The 17,418-nt window shown below is 46.6% G+C and overlaps 1 protein-coding gene across 1 annotated transcript in view; it reads left to right on the top strand.

Annotated features, from left to right (window-relative positions):
- Positions 1–16,776, top strand: part of EXTL1 (exostosin like glycosyltransferase 1) — a 65,266-nt gene extending 48,490 nt beyond the window's left edge. Inside the window, exons 7-11 of the mRNA XM_032228572.1 lie at positions 3,312–3,401; positions 4,588–4,674; positions 6,434–6,594; positions 14,096–14,267; positions 16,332–16,776. Coding sequence (XP_032084463.1) covers positions 3,312–3,401; positions 4,588–4,674; positions 6,434–6,594; positions 14,096–14,267; positions 16,332–16,520 — 699 coding nt within the window. The 3' untranslated portion in view covers positions 16,521–16,776. The remainder of the gene's footprint in view (positions 1–3,311; positions 3,402–4,587; positions 4,675–6,433; positions 6,595–14,095; positions 14,268–16,331) is intronic.
- Positions 16,777–17,418: the final 642 nt, after the last annotated feature.

Here is a 17,418-nt window from a genome sequence, read left to right as displayed (position 1 = left end):
AACCAGGCCGCGCCCATCCTGAGCGTTTCAAAATGTGTGGCAGTAAATAGAGTCTTCTAAGTATGTGAGCTCGGGAGTCTAAGCACATTGTCCTCATAGCTTGTCTGCTTTAGAAGGAAAGTGTCAGGGTTTCAAATAGCATCCAAAAGTAAATCAGAGTCTGAGGCAAAGGATTCCTCAGAGTTCCCATTTATTAAGAGAGCCATGTTGACACATCTGGGAAAACCCGAATCTGAAAGCTTCCCGGTTTTCCCCACCCAGTTGAAAGTTCAAGATCTTTCCCCCACACCCACAAGTCCATCACACGGTACAATCTTCTATTGCCATGCTGGCAGTTCCACCCATCCGGTTCCAGTCAGGTGCAGAGACAAAGGATGACCTTGGCTTTCTAGAAAGAATTTTGTTATGGCTACATAGCATCTGACTCCGTACAATTCCCCACATTTCCCACAATAGAAAATGCATAGTAGAATAATAGAATAATGGAAAGTGTGGCAGGCCAATGATCCAAAAGAAAAGATGGCTGCAGGCCTGACAGGAAGATTCAGTCTACTTCAGCAAAAGTATCAACGAAACATGCATTGGTGTGTAATCTAATGCATTATACAGGAGCCTGTTTGGGGTTCTTCTTAAAGATGCTACGTGGATGCTGGGAGACCATGAGTTCTAGTGTTGAGGCCAATTATTACATCTCAGCTCCTGGAAGAAAGAAATGGCAATCTGCTTCTAAAAATGTTGCCCAGAAAACTGCAGAGACCTGTCCACCTATCATACTTGCCAAGAGTCAAAAGTAATTCAGAGACAGAAGAAAGAAAGGAACAACAATGAAGGCTTGGGTTTCCTTTTGGAGAGGTTGAGTGACAATTGTTTGGTCCTGCCCCACAATATGAATTACTGCCAAATCCTGCGTTAAAAAAAAAAAAAATCTCATTCAATTGGAGGAAATCCGAAATATGTCTACAAAATTATCTTGGGTAGAGTGTGATGGTCCTGCGTTTTGTTTAGATCTGAGGCACTCAATGGGAATGTGCAAGTGTCCCACCTTTCCTAGTAGAATCATGTCTCCAAAGGTTGTCTGCTTCCCAGCTTCCCATGATTACACTGAATCCCAGAGGGACTATTTTTCTAAGGCATTGTGAGGTTGGGAATTGCAAATGGGCAGATGAGGCCATGGAATGTTGTGGGAAAAAACGCTTAATAGAAAAGCTTACAGCAAGAAAAGTACAGATAAGTTACGAGCATTAGCTCAGTGGCTAAGATGGGAGCTTGTCGATCAGAAAAATCAGCAGTTTGGTGGTTTGAATCCCTAGCACCGCGCAACGGAGTGAGCTCCCGTTACTTGTCCCAGCTTCTGCCACCCTAGCAGTTTAAAAGCATGTAAAAATGCAAGTAGAAAAATAGGAACCACTTTTGGTGGGAAGGTAACAACAGCGTTCCATGCGCCGAGTACTCCTAGGTCCTTGACTGAGTGAGGGTCATCTACGAGGTTGTATCCGCCCAGCTTGTATTTGGTGTTCTGATTTTTGTTGCCAATGTGTAAGACAGAGCATTTGTTAGATGAGATTGACATGACTGCTGCTAAAAGAAGTCTCCTTTCACCACATCCCTAGAAAACAATTTACGAGAAAGATCTCAAATATATCAAGTGGGAAAATTTCATTAAGAACGACCAACGTCTCTGCAGCTTTCCTTATGACAAGCCAAACTGAAATGCATTTATTAGAGCAACTTTTTAGCTGGTCCTTGGTCGTACAGTTTAGATTTGTTGCAGGAAACCATTAACATTTTTTGGGGGGTGGGGGGTTGTCAACTGTTCCTATGAACCTAAAATGCTGGCTCAAGAACAACCTTCTGGAAGCCAAAACGTGGCAGCATTTTGCATGGTGGAATACTTGCTTCCAAACCTACAGTTGCCGTTTGAAAGCAGGGCCTCGGGCAGCTTGCCAAGCAGGGTAAGGAAAATTGTACAAGCTGAAATTCCCGAGGCAGTCTGGTGATGAGACAAAACCAGGGGACCACCCCAAATAGAGGGCGGCTTTGAGGATCAGTGCAGGAGGTACTGTTTGTACTGCAACGGAGTTCAAACAAGGCGCCTTTAGCACAACAAGAGTCGTCTCTGCATGCTTCCTTATATAAGACCCATAGAAAAAAGCAGAGCTCTTGGGCTTTGGCACGGCTCCTGCCCATTTCAATGAGGTTCTGTGCCAACGGGCTTTGTTCCTTCCCACTGATGGGAGGAGATGTGCCATGGGAGGTGTTTGCAGCAGAAACCAAAAACGTGCTTTTAAGACCGCCTTCATGAAATGCTGTCTTCTGCCTAACTCTTTACCCAGTCCCTCTCCAGCCCGATGAATCCCCAGAGATGGATTTCAGCTTCCATAATCCCCAAGCAGGCTGCCAACAGGCCAGATTGGCTAAGAAGACTGGGCCTTGCTGTCCAGATGAGAGAGAGTGCTTATAAACAGTGGTGGGATTCAGCCAGTTCGCACCTATTCGGGAGAACCAGTTGTTAACTTTCTAAGCAGTTCGGAGAACCAGTTGTTGGAAGAAATCTCCTTTTGTTTTTTCCCCCCACTTTCCAGGGCTAATCTTGTAAGGAAGGCAGGAAGGAAACAATCTGGTGTTGTTTCTAGCCTAATCTTTATTGCCTTGCTTACAGAAACTGCCTCTCCAGTTAACCCTTATTCCATTGTAACAGCTAAGGCAAAGCGCCCATCGATGTGAGTGACGTTGAGTTGGCCACGCCCAGCCAATCACATGACCATCGAGCCCTGCCAACCCAGCTGGTCATTAGGGCAGAAAACCAGTTGTTAAATTGTTTGAATCCCACCGCTGCTTTTAAATCCTTAGCTGACTCGCTTCACTCTTAAAGCCTCCCCCGCACCCCATAGAAAAATCTAGTCTGATTTTTAGGGGAATCTGGGGCTTTGGGATGATATCATTTCTGGAGAAAAATGAAATATCTGTCCACCTAAACCCACTTCAGGCCTTTAGAAAAGCCTTAAAAACTTGGCTTTCCCTTCTCAATTTAGAGGCAGGATTCTAGCAAGGCTTGATTTTTTGTACATGCTGTGCTCTGCAATGAATTGAGCAATTGGTTATTTTTATCTGGCATCTTTTAATCTTTTAATTCTTTTAAAGATGTATGTTTTTGTTTTTAAGCCTTGTTGGCTGCCCAGAGTTAATTGGTGAAGATGGGTGGCCAGATAAAGCTGCAGAAGGAACAAACAAACAAATAAATACAGCACAAAATGCAGACTCTCGTCCTGCTGAACATTTGTTTCAGATGGCGTTTCTTGTTTCCTGTACAGATTTTAGTTTTGTGGAGCTGTGAGAAGCCACCTCCACAGAAGTGGCCACCGACCACAGTTCCCTTGACTGTCATTTTAAGCAGCAACAAGGTAAGAGGCCATCCAGGTTGCGGTTGGGGTTGTCATGGAGCACTTTTTAGGAAGGGGAGACCTTGGCAAAAATTAGCAGAGATCCTGCACTCCAGCAGGAATCCTGCTTTTTAAACACCCCAGTTCACCTATCATTCAGAGCCAGATCTCCTCCTTATCCTTCAATGGGCAAACATTCAACCAAAGACCAATCTAAGGGCAAGAGTAAATCTTCCACTTGGTTTTTCTTGGTCTCTTAATTTTCAAAAGAAGTGTTCCTGTGGGCAAGGATTCAAGAGGAAATAATTACCTACAGCAGAAAAGTAATCTATGGAAACATCTCAGACAAGTCCACCCCTAGTTTTCATGAAGAGAAGATGGAGAGAGGGAGAAAGAGAAGGAGACTTGTAAGATTATCCCTCCTTTTCTCTATCATCTCTATCTACCTATCTCCCATTTTTAATAACTAGCTGATAACCTGGCATTGCCTGGATATTTATTTATGACCATCCTGTATTAGACAAGAAAGGGAATGAATTATATCTATAGTGTCAAGTCAAAGTAATGCTGGAACACACAGACACAGACGAACAGGAACGTGGATCCAAAATGCACACTATCACTGTCAAAAATACTGTGATTTGATACTTTAGATATAATTCATTCCTTTTCATTTCAGGGGCCCAGGCGTTCCAGAGTTATGCTGGAACACAAACAGATACACACACACACACTGAGAGGGTTAGGGGTGTCTTACTCGCACAGTATTTGTTTCCAGAGAGTAAGTCATCTGTGTACCAAGTTTGGTTGAAATTACGCCAAGCATTCCAGAGTTATGCTGGAACCCACACACATACACACACATACAGCCATTTATATAAATAGATTTTACAAATAAATTCAAGGCGGCGAACATATCAAGCACATCTTCCTCCTCCTAGTTTCCCCAAAACAACTACCCTGTGAGATGGGTTGGGCTGAGAACCACTGGCTCAAGTTCAACTAATCAGCTTTCATAGCTAAGGTGGGATTAGAATTTATAGCCTCTTGGTTTCTAACCTGGTGCCTTAACCACTAAACCAACCTGGCTCTCCTATATCTTTACAACAAAAGTAGCATTGTTCTACACGACTTTGATTTCCTATCTGGTTCTACCTTGAAGGGATGACCGAAGGTGCTTTTCTGTTTCTTGCCTCTTCTCCTGCAGGTCAGCGAACGGTTTTTGCCTTATTCTGCTCTTGGGACGGATGCCGTGTTGAGCCTTGATGAATATACCAGCCTTTCAACCAGCGAGGTAAGAAAGTTCTCCAGAATCTTTCTACTTGTGTTGTAGCCATGGACCTTGGAATCAGGAAGGGACATGTGACTACTTAAACACAGGGCAAGGCCTCCAACCTGGACAGTTGAGAAACAGTCTGTCCATTAGGGATCCTTAAGAAATACTATTTTCCTTCTCTCCAAATATATGTACATATATATCTTACCTATTTGACAAAACCTATGTTGTAAGCCTATATATGTCAGGCATGCAGCCGTCTTTTCTTTTGGATCTTTGGCCTGCCACACTTTCTATTGTGGGAAAATGGGAGGGGGGATTATACAGAGTTGTGTGATATGTAGCCATAACAAAATTCTTTCTAGAAGGCCAAGGTCATCCTTTGACTTTACACTTCTGTACCTGACCGGAACTGGATGGGTTGGACTGCCAGCATGGCAATGGAAGATTGGACCATGTGATGAACTTGTGGGTGTGGGGGCAAGATCTTGAACTTTCAACTGGGTGGGGAAAACCGGGAAGCTTTCAGATTCGGATTTTCCCAGATGCGCCAACATGGCTCTCTTAATAAATTGGAACTTTGCCTTGGACTCTGGTTTAATTTTGGATGCTGTTTGGAACCCTGACAATATATTTATGTATATGTATTGTAAATTAAATGATTGAAATTTAAATTGGTTGACTTAGAAAAATGGGGGGAAAGAAATTACCTATATAAACTAAAATATGGAATTCTATTGTCTATTAGTTATCCAATTCTGATTCCCCATTGTAAAATGCTTGTTTAGATATGGAAAGGGAACTTGAGCAATCTTTGCGTGGTCTGCTTGCAAAAGGTTCTAGCTTTAATTTGTGACATCTCCAGAACTGGTTAGCAGAGACTGTGGCTGATAATTGGAGAATTGCTGCTGATGAGAATAGTTCAACCTTTCCAACCTGATAACTTTCATTACTACTTTTGGAATGCCCCGTCAGCATGGCTAGCAGTAGGAACTCTAGAAATTTCTGGATCATAGAGGATATCTAAGGGGATACACATTACGAATATCATGAATGTCATGAGATAATCTGTAGACTTCAACTCCCAGAATTCCCCAGCAAGCTATTCTGGTTGAGGAACTCTGGGAGTTCAACTCCACAGGTCTTTGAAAGGTTCCACCACAAAACCGCGTTCGACTAAAGCACGCTCGACGAAACCGCGTAGCTGACGTCATCACAGCGCGACGAAAAAAGCACGCTGTGAACGCTAAAGCTAAAATTAACCCCTAAACTTAAACCTAACCCCCCTAAACCTAATCCTAAACCTAACCCTAAACCTAACCCTAAACCTAACCCTAAACCTAACCCTTAACCTAACGCTAACCCTAACCCTAAACCTAACCCTAAACCTAACCCTTAACCTAAACCTAACCCTAAACCTAATCCTTAACCTAACGCTAAACCTAACCCTTACCTTAACTTGAATCGGCTTGCTTTCAAAGCGCTATTTAAAGCGCCCTTTTTTCTCTGCGGTCGCTGTTGTCGCCCTGCTGATGACGTCAGCGACGCGGTTTAATCGGGCGCGCTTTAGTGGAGCGCGGTTTTGTCGTGCCACGCTTTAAATTGCCACGGTTGGCCATCCCTGTTCTAGAGATGATGCTTCTTTGGAGGGGGGGGGAGAGAGAAGGAATATCAATCTAAAGTAGAAGGCATGACTTTCATGGAGACAACCTGAAGCCTTCAAATGAAAGATTCTCTTTCCTCAAACTGTTTTCCTGTTCTCCTCCTTACCTTTTAGGTTGACTTTGCCTTTGTGGTATGGAGAAAGTTCCCCGACCGGATTGTAGGCTTCCCAATGCGCAGCCATTTTTGGGATACGGGCAAGAACCAGTGGATCTACACTTCAAAATGGACCAATGAGTTCTCTATGGTTCTCACGGCAGCGGCATTCTATCACAGGTACCCTTCCTGGCTGAAGAACATCCTTGAGTTGGAAAGAGCCTATTGAGGCAATCAAACCCAGTTCCTGTTCAGTGATGGAATCCCGATGGAGGTCTCTCTGGGATACAGCAGCTTCTGCTTGAACTCTTCTTAGGAGAGGAAAGCTCAGCACCCCCTTTGGTCCCCACTGCTGTTGCTTGCAAGAGGTTCTCCCTAACCTTCCACTGGAATTTGCTTTCATACTTTTCAGATACGTTCTTCCCTCAGTCCCATTCTAAAACAAATGTGGGTGAACCTCAAGCATCTTTCGGATACGTTTGAAGAATAAACGGGAAGCTTGATGTCTTTACAATTAATCCGGTAGCAACTACAATATCTTGCCTTTTTCAAGAGGCAACTGGACTTTCTGGAGGTTTTTTTTTTGAAGACGTTTTGCTTCTCATCCAAGAAGCTTCTTCAGAAGAGAAACATCTTCAAAGAAAAACCAGAAAGTCCAGTTGCCTCTTGAAAAAGCACCTTTGGGACGTGTTAGAACAGTGATGGGCAACCTTTTTGGCGTGGTGTGTCAAAAATCGGCAAAAAATCGAGCATAACTCGCGTTGTGTGTCACTTCGACAAAAACATAATTTTGCGCAAGTTATAGTTTAAACTACAAAAATATATAATTGCAATATAATTGTATTTAATAAACCAAAAACAAATTATTTAATATACCTGCTTAGTAACTTCTTTGTTCATCAGTCGATTTCGTATGTTGCCCTTGATATTATTGAACTTGTTTGGGGTGCCGTGAACCAGGGCTGTAGAGTTGGCTGCCGTGAACTGAGATAAGTGAGGGGGAGGGCGAATTCTTTAACTAACCTGCCTATTAGTGACTTTTTTGTTGCTGAATTTCATTGGCTAAATCTTCAATTGAAGGTTGGTATTTTGTACACTTCAGGCCCAAGAAAGCGCTACTAACCTCATCTGTCAATCTGTTTCTTTTGTTGGTTTTGATATTATTTAATGCTGAGAATAAGGTCTCACAAAAGTACGTAGAAGGAAAAATTGTGAGTAAAGCTGTTGCTATATTTGTCAGGGTGCTAAAAGTATTTGGTAGTCTGTTCCAGGCACTCCAAATTTCCTGTTCGTAGTGGCATTTATCTTTATTCTCCAAGCGGCCCCTTTCCAGATTCTCAAGCTTTGACCTCAAGTCGACAAACACCTGAGCCCAGATGCTGTCTTGAAATTCTGCAAGCTGCATCTCCAAATCATCTATTTGCATCCATTGGAAACCATTTAATTCCAAACTATTGTAGACTACTACATCAGGATACTTAATTATTTTCATGGTCTGTTCTAGGCTTCTAAATTGACTAAATCTATCAGTAAACTGGTCAAGTAACGAGTCTAAAACATGCTGGTACTTCATATGCAAGAGTTCCACTTCATTTTGTACAGCTGCACTGACCTTCTCAAAATGCTTTTGTACTCGAGGAAAATACTTATACGTTTTAGTTTCTACATCTCGCTTGAAAATTTTTAGTTTACTTTCAAAAGCTTTTATGTATCCAAACATAACATCAATACTTTTGCCAAAACCTTGTAAGTTTAAGTTCAGTTCATTAACATGAACAGAGAGATCTGTAAAAAACATCAGGGTGTTGACCCACTTATCATCATTGAGCTGAGGAAAGTTTCCCAGATTCTTCTCTTCAAGAAATACCTTAATTTCTTCAAAGCACTCCACAAAGCGCTCAAGAACCTTGCCTCGGCTCAGCCATCTTACATTATTGTACATCAGCAGTCCACTGTAGGTGGAATCAACCTCCTGTAAAAGTGCTGAAAATTCTCGCTTGTGAAGGGGGCGAGCAGCTATTAAATTAACTATTTTTGTTAGAACTGACATTAAGTCATTTAAGTCAGTGAATCCTGCCTTGGCACATAAAGCCTCCTGATGGATAATACAATGAAAAGGCACAATCGCATGTCCAATAGCTTCTGTAAACAATTTCACAAATCCAACATTTTTCCCCACCATGTTTGGGGCACCATCTGTCGTCACTGACACAACTTTAGATATATCAATGCTTAGGTCGCAGAATGTTTGCATAACAACCTTACATATTTCGCTTCCTGATGTACTTGTTGGCACTGATACTAACTTTATCAACTCTTCTCTCATTGTGTGACCATCAGAATATCGACCAATAATGGCCAACTGAGCATGCGATGTGACATCAGTAGTTTCATCAAGAGAGATGGAAAAATATTTACAATTCCTTATGTCTCTCTTTAATTGCTGTTGTACGTTTGTGTTCAGTCTCATTATTCGGTCTTTTATGATATTTCTACTGAGTGGTAACTCAGATATTCTCTTAATAATTGCATCTTTATTCTGCATATCGTGAAATAGAACTGGCGCACATCTTAGGAGAGTTTCTTTAATAAATTCTCCCTCATTAAGCGCTTTTGCATGCTGAGCTATGGAGTGAGCAATGCTCAAACTTGCAGAGTTTAAATTTGTAGAGCCTTTCATAAATTTAAGGATGGAGTTAGATTGGCTCTTATAAAGGTGTAGCTTCCTGGAAATGTATTCCCTCCTTTCATCCTCACTTTTTTCCAAGAGCTGGGAATGATTAGTTTCAAAATGTCTATTTATATTCCATGTTCTGCTTACTACCGTTTCAGAACATAGAACGCAAAATGATCTGCCATTTTTTTCTATAATGCCATACATCTCGCTCCATGTCTCTTGAAAGGGTCGGCCACTGCCACTACCACTCCCTTTACTTAACCTTTGTTTTTTATTTTTTGGGTGCTCCATCAGTGGGCCAGTGAGAGCAGATAGAATTCTAGATAGCCAATTAGGGGTTAACTAGCCTAACAAGCTAACTGGCACAACCTCCCCCTCACTTATCTCAGTTATTGTGGGCAATTACAAGTCCATGGCACCCCAATAGTTGCTGCTAATGGCGCTCACAGTTCCTGTTGGCACTCCGCTGTTCCCTGCTGTGGTGCGGTCGTAACCGACAGTCCCAGGAGTAGACTCTCTGTGCACGCCTTACCTGTTAAATATCAAGAATATCTATCATAAAGGCCAAAAACAGTCTATGCTGCGCCCTGATTGCAACGGTCGCTAAGTGTGAAAAATGGTCATCAGTCACTTTTTTTCAATGCCATTGTAACTCTGGTCACTAAATGTTTTCCCCCTCCTCAAGACTCCTCACTTCTTCCTTCATTCCTCTTGCTTATCTATCTTCACCTTATCTGTCTTCTGCTCTTTCCCTCTCTTCCTTCCTTTCTCCTTCCATCCTCTCTTCTTTCCTCACTCACTTAGAGGTTTAGAGGTTTAGAGGTTTTATTTGCATTTGTAGGCCGCCCTTTTCCCTGAGGGGACTCAGGGCGGCTCACAGAAAACCAGGGAAAGGGGAAATACAACATTGAGACAACAACACATAATAAAATAATGAGCAACATGCATACAACATTCGGGCGGGGTAGAAATCCTTATCCCCAGGCCTGACGGGCGAGCCAGTTCTTCAAGGCAGTGCGGAAGGCCTGGACGGTGGAGAGGGTACGAATCTCCACGGGGAGCTCGTTCCAAAGGGTCGGGGCTACTGCTGAGAAGGCCCTCCTCCTTGTGGTTGCCAGCCGACACTGGCTGGCCGATGGAATGCGGAGGAGGCCTAATCTATGGGATCTTATAGGTCGTAGGGAGGTAATTGGCAGAAGGCGGTCTCTCAAGTATCCAGATCCACTGCCATGTAGGGCTTTATGGGTGATCAATAGCACCTTGAAGCGCATCCGGAGATCGACAGGTAGCCAGCGCAACTCGCGGAGGATAGGTGTAATGCGGGTGAATCGGGGTGCACCCGCAATCACTCGCGCGGCTGCGTTCTGTACTAGCTGAAGTCGCCGGATGCTCCTCAAGGGCAGCCCCATGTAGAGCACGTTGCAGTATTCCAGCCTAGAGGTCACAAGGGCCCGAGTGACTGTTGTGAGGGCCTCCCGGTTCAGGTAGGGTCGCAACTGGCGCACCAGGCGTACCTGGGCGAATGCCCCCCTGGTCACAGCCGCTATATGATGGTCGAATGACAGCTGTGGATCCAGGAGGACTCCCAAGTTGCGGACCCTCTCTGAGGGGTGTAAAATTTGACCCCCCAGCCTGAGTGTTGGATTATTGGCCAAATCTTTGGGAGGAAAACACAACAGCCACTCGGTCTTTTCCGGGTTGAGCACAAGCTTGTTAATCCTCATCCAGTCCATGACGGCTTCAAGCCCCCGGTCCATCACGTCAACCGCTTCATTGATTTGGCACGGGGCGGACAGATACAATTGAGTATCGTCCGCATATTGATGGTATCTGATCCCGTGCCTACGGATGATCTCTCCCAGCGGTTTCATGTAGATGTTAAATAGTAGGGGGGATAAGACCGAACCCTGCGGCACCCCATATTTTAGGGGCCTTGGGGACGATCTCTGCCCTCCCACTAACACCGACTGCGACCTGTCCGAGAGGTAGGAGGAGAACCACCGTAACACGGTGCCCCCCACTCCCACCTCCCGCAGTCGTCGCAGAAGGATACCATGGTCGATGGTATCGAAAGCCGCTGAGAGGTCAAGGAGGACCAGGATGGAGGGATGTCCTTCATCTCTGGCTCTCCAAAGATCATCCATCAATGCGACCAAAGCGGTTTCCGTGCTGTAACCGGGTCTGAAGCCTGACTGGAAGGGGTCTAGATAGTCTGCTTCCTCCAAGGACCGTTGGAGCTGGAAGGCCACCACCTTCTCAACAACCTTCCCCAGAAAGGGGAGGTTGGAGACCGGGCGATAGTTGTTAAGGACAGCTGGATCCAAGGATAGTTTCTTCAGGAGGGGTCTCACCACCGCCGCTTTCAGTGCGGCGGGGAAGTTCCCCTCCCGAAGGGAGGCGGTTACAACCGCCTGGATCCAGCCTCGTGTCACCTCACTGCAGTTAGAAACCAGCCATGAGGGACACGGATCCAGGACACAGGTGGAGGAACTCACAGCTCTCATGGCCTTGTCCACATCCCCGGGGGTAACCTCCTGAAACTCAACCCAGAGCTGTTCTACTTGGTCCCCCTGTGCCTCGGCTGGAACTGCAGGTGTGGAGTCCAAGTCCGTCCGAAACCGAGCAATTTTGTCCGCTAAGAATTGGGCATATTCTTCAGCTCTGCCCTGCAAGGGTTCCCCCGTCTCCCTTTTGTTCACTCCCTTCCTCCTTTTCTCTTCCTTCCTCCTTCCATTCTTTCAGCTTCATTTCTTTTGCCTATCTACCTTCTCTGTCTTTCTGCTCTTTCCCTGTCTTCCCCTTACCTCCCTCCCTCCCTTCTTTCCTTTCTAGTTCCATCTTTTCTTCTTTCCTCTCTCCCTCCCTTTTTCTTTTTTCCTTCCTTCCTCTTTCCTCTTGCCTATCAACTTCATCCTCTTTGTCTTTCTGCTCTTTCCCTCTCTTCCCCTTTTCTTCCTACCTCCTTCCCTCTTTTCTCCCTCCCTTCTTCTTTTTCTTCTTTTTTTCTTCCATCTTCCTCCTTCTCCTCCCATTCTTTCTCCTTCCATCCATCTTTTCTCCTTCCATCTTCTCCCCCCTCCCTTCTTCTTTTCCTTCCCCCCTCCCTCCTTCCTTCCTCTCCTTCCCTTTCTCGCACACAGGAAGGGGAGGGGAGGCTTTCTAGTCACTTTCACAGCATAATTTCTTTATCTAACTTTTAAAAAACAGCAAATCAAACTTGAGATTTTCGTAATCTGCGAAGCACCAAGTTATTATCTTCTGTTGTTACAAATTCGCAGCTACTCCATTCTTTCCGATAGGGAACTGCATTTCCCAAGATGCCTCAGGTCCTCAAAGCGCTGAACGCGGTTTTGCAATTGACTCCAGCGAGGCCCGGTAGCCTCGCTGGGGTGGCTGTCAAGGCGTTGACAGCGGAGCAGACGCGCCGTTTGTTACTGCTTCCAGCAATCGAGACGGACGAGGGAAGCGGCGGTGGCAGACGTCAGCAGCGACTGTAACGACCGCGCGGGCGAGGTGCGGAGGAAGAACGGAAGGTCGCTCCCGCCCGCGACGACGGCTCCAGCCATGGACGAGCAGGCTGGCCCCGGCGTCTTCTTCTTCAACAACAACAACGCGCTGCTCTTGCCGCCACCTCTGGGTGGGAAGCAACCAAGCCTTGCAGACTCGCTTCCCACCGCAGCACAGGGGCCGCACAGGCGTGGTTGCTTCCCATCCGGAGGTGGCGGCAAGAGCAGTGCGTTGTTGTTGTTGGGGCCAGCCTGCTCGTCCATGGCTGGAGCCGGGCAGCGACTGTAACGACCGCGCGGGTGAGGAGCGGAGGAAGAACGGAAGGTCGCTCCCGCCCGCGACGACGGCTCCAGCCATGGACGAGCAGGCTGGCCCCGGCGTCTTCTTCTTCAACAACAACAACGCGCTGCTCTTGCCGCCACCTCCGGGTGGGAAGCAACCAAGCCTTGCAGACTCGCTTCCCACCGCAGCAGGCTTCTGGCGGCTCCCGGGCAGCGATCCCACTGCCATCCGCCCGCCCCAGACTCCCTCCCTCCCTCTTGCAGCCCGCCCCATGCGAATCCCCCCCCCCGCATCCCAGGTTTCTCTCTCAGGGTAGGGAGGCTGCAGGCTGGCAGTAGCCGCCGCGGGCTGGCTTCCCCCCCCGCCCCGCCTCACCTCGCCTCCTCCACTAGCCTTTGTCCCTCCACAGTAGGGTGGCTGGGGGGAGGAGACGGCCCGCCCGCCCAACTCCGCAAAGGGGGAGAAGGAGAGGAGGGCCGTCTCCTCCCCCCAGCTGCCCTGTGGAGGGACAAAGGCTAGTGGAGGAGGCGGGGGGGGGGGAAATCCAGACTCCCGAGGGAAGGCCTTCCCTTGCTAAAGGCTGCCGCCGCCCACTCTAAGCGGCAAAGCCTCCCGATTCCCACCGGTTACTCACCAGTGAAGCAGCAAAAGCAAACAGCGAAGGCGAAATGAAATGGAGACTCGTGCGGCGTGCTTAAGCTGACTCCAGCCAATCAGTGAGCTGGCTAGGATGCCGCGTGCTTAGTTTTCCATCCCAGCCAGCTCACTGATTGGCTGGAGTCCAGGCCAATCAGTGAGCGGCAGACTGGGCTGGCTTAGATGGGGGAAAGGAATGAGCGAGCTAGCGGCAGCTAATGATGGGCGGGAGAGCCAGCAAGCGCCGAAATAAAGCGGGGGTTTTTGAGAAGCGGGCGGGACACGGCAAAAATGATGAAAGATCGTTCCTGTCCCACCAAAAGTGGGACGTCTGGTCACCTAGGGATGAATCCTGTGCGTGTCACCCCAAATGGCTACGCGTGTCAGCACTGACACGCGTGTCATAGGTTCGCCATCACTGTGTTAGAAATATCCTAATATTCAACCATAACATTCTAAATGATGCACTCGGGGATGATTTAAAAAACAAATTGGGGTCCAGGAGACAGACCTGGAGGGAGCAGGTTGAGGATGGGGATCCCTATACATTTCTTCAATCCCTGTGTTTTCCTTCCACAGGTATTATCACAGTCTCTTCAGCAACTATTTGCCTGCCAAGCTAAGGAACTTTGTCGACCAGATTGCCAACTGTGAGGACATATTGATGAACTTTCTGGTTTCTGCTATAACCAAATTGCCCCCCATCAAAGTGACCCAGAAGAAACATCTCAGGGAGAGCCCACCTCAGCAGGTAGGCAGGCACAGGTGGAAACCAAGTGGCCAGCGGTGGTGGTGGTGGTGGAAGAGGAGACAAGGGAAGGCATTATTCCTGTCTTGAGATTTTTCTTCCAATACTTTTGATGCCCTTTAAATATGACTTAGACAGGTGACATGCAGCGCCCTCTCTGTGGGTATGCGAGCCATTGCCCCAACTAAGCTCTGCCACACATGCATGCACTCCTCCCACCAGCCAGCTGGTCTTTGGGTCTCTGCCGGGCATGCATGGGGGGTGGCCAGCATCTGCGAGGCCTCATGCGTGGGACTGGGGGGGGGCACGTGGGGAGACATGTGCGCATGCACGGGGAGTGGGGTGTGCAGTGGGGGCATGTGTGGGGGTCACATGCACATGCACAAGGGGGCCGGGGTGCATGCAGGGGGTCACACACATGTACAGGGGGCCAGGCGCATTTTGGGGGTTCGGGTGTGCATGCGCATTCATGCATGCACACACTTTGGGCACTCAGTCCAGAAATGGTTAGCCATCACTGACTTAGGCCAGCCTTCTCCCATGTGGTATCCTTTGGAGATGTGAGGATTTCACTCCCCTAAGGGCAGTATTGACGGTTCCACCACAAAATCGCGGTCGACTAAAGCACACTCGACGAAACCGCGTACCTGACGTCATCACAGCGCGACGAAAAAAGCACGCTGTGAGCGGTAAAGCTAAAATTAACGCGTAAACCTAAACCTAACCTCCAAAACCTAACCCTAAACCTAACCCTAACCCTAACCCTTAACCTAACCCTAAACCTAACCCTAAACCTAACCCTTAACCTAACCCTAAACCTAACGCTAACCCTTAACCTAACGCTAACCCTTAACCTAACCCTAACCCTAACCCTAACGCTTAACCTAACCCTAACCCTAACCCTTAACCTAACCCTAACCCTAAACCTAAACCTAACCTTTACCTTAACGTGAATCGGCTTGCTTTAAAAGCGCTTTTTAAAGCGCCCTTTTTTCTCCGCGGTCATATTTATCACGCTGCTGATGACGTCAAGTACGCGCTTTAATCGGGCGCGCTTTAGTGGACCGCGGTTTTGTCATGCCACGGTATTGACTACTGACAGTGGGAATTGACACACCGGTTTAAAGGATAGCAGAGTGCCCAGCCTTACTTGTGCTACTCTTTGGAATCCATACGTTGCAAAGAGGTCAATGTGGCTCTTTGGAACCTGAGCTAATTGTTCAGTGTGGAGAACAGTGTGAGCCAAGAGCACTTTTTTTTGATAAGGGTAATATACATGAAGCTTTTATGGCAGCTGGATGATACACAGAAAGGTGAAAAGCGCCATATTTAGAGGGAGTCCGCCTCTCAATGCCAGTTGTTGAGAAGCAACGGCAGCAGGTAGCTATTGTTTTTATCATCCTTATCCAGAATTTGAATTAAAAAATTAAACCAACTCTGGCCCAAGGAAGCACTCACCATGGAAAGCAGAAGAGGGCAATTGCACTTATTGTCAATTCAGAATTTCACTCTTTAACAATGTGCCTGGAATTGAAATGAAAGTCCTTTTGTGTAATGGTAAAAATGCTGGCTAAAAAAACAGGAGACCATGAGTTCTAGTTCTGCCTTAGGCATGAAAGCTGAGTAACTGGTCCAATCACCAGGAGAGTTTGAGTTCTAGTCCCGCCTTAGGCACGAAAGATGATTGGGTAACTTTGGGCCAATCACCAGGAGGCTGTCAATTCTAGTCCCATTTTAAGCATGAAAACTGAGTAACTGGTCCAATCATCAGGAGAGTTTGAGTTCTAGTCCCACCTTAGGCGCAAAAGACGATTGGGTAAGTTTTGGCAAATCACCAGGAGACTGTCAGTTCTAGTCCCGTTTTAGGCATGAAAGCTGGCTGACTTTGGGCCAGTCCCCCACTCTCAACTCAACCCACCTCACAGGATTCTCGTTATGTGGAAAATGGGAAGAAACGGGGTTATAATGTCTATTGAATTATTTGTAAAGTAATAAAGATGGGATAAAAAAAATCTACTACAATAACGATGCTGGGTCTGTTTCCTTTTCTCCTCTCTGTTTCTGAAGCTCCTGAAGAGTGTGCCCCCATCCAACAGCAGCCTCCATTTCGCTCAACGCCAGGAGTGCGTCAACCGCTTTGCTGCCTGGTTTGGCTACATGCCTCTGGTGCATTCGCAGTTCCGCTTGGACCCAGTGCTTTTCAAGGATCAGGTATCTGTGCTACGGAAAAAGTACCGGCAACTGGAGAGGGACTAGCTCTGGGGGAGAAAGCCCACCGCTGCTCTCTGGGAAGGAAGACGCTTGGAGAAGAAGACATCAACCACGCTGGACTCACTGCTTGCTGTAGGCCATTGGCGCTATGGCCGGATTTGGGGTTGGGTTCACTGCATCAATGCCCTTTGAACTTTGGATACTAAAAAAAAAAAAAGGAAACACTCACTGGTAGCCAGGGGTGGTGCCAGAGAAATGTTCAGTCTTTATTGGGTTTTACCAGTATCAATAAAGTTTTGCAGAAAACAATTCTTTCTCGAATGCCTTCAGGTAGCCGTCTCTTTTCAGACCAGAGACAAAAATGCTGGCTTTGGTGTTTTGACACGGATGGTGAACATGGGTTCAAAATCTGTGGGGCCTAATCTACATTGGCTTCTACTGACCCATTAGCTAGAATTGCAGGTGCCAAAATCAGCCAAAGGGTGTATTTTCGAGTTGCTTGTTATTTCCCTGCTTTTTAACAGTGGCAGGTGTTTTTTTTTTATAGAACTAGCTGATAACCTGGTGTTGTTTGGGTATTTATTTATCCTAATCTATACATTTGTCCTCAAAAATAATTCCGGACCAAACATAATTTCTAATGTTGGATTTTCCCCCTTACCAGAGGGAGCCCCCTTGTGGAGTATTGTGAAGCCATTACCATGGCAATTCCACTGCGCTGCACAATAGAAGCCATTTTATAGCAGAACGGTAGAAGCCATTTAAAGGCACAACAGGCTGCATCTTAACAGAACACACACCCCGAGGGTGTTAGGAGTATCTTACCCCCACAGTATTTGTTTCCAGAGTGTAAGTCATCTGTGTACCAAGTTTGCCTGGAATTGCTCAAGGCGTTATGCTGAAACATACTCTCACAGAGCCATTTTTATATAGAGAGATAAAA

This window comes from Thamnophis elegans, chromosome 12 (genome assembly GCF_009769535.1).
Source record: "Thamnophis elegans isolate rThaEle1 chromosome 12, rThaEle1.pri, whole genome shotgun sequence".
Lineage (NCBI taxonomy): Eukaryota > Metazoa > Chordata > Lepidosauria > Squamata > Colubridae > Thamnophis > Thamnophis elegans.
The sequence above is the reverse complement of the archived record's forward strand: the minus strand, read 5'-3'. Positions and strand labels throughout refer to the sequence as shown.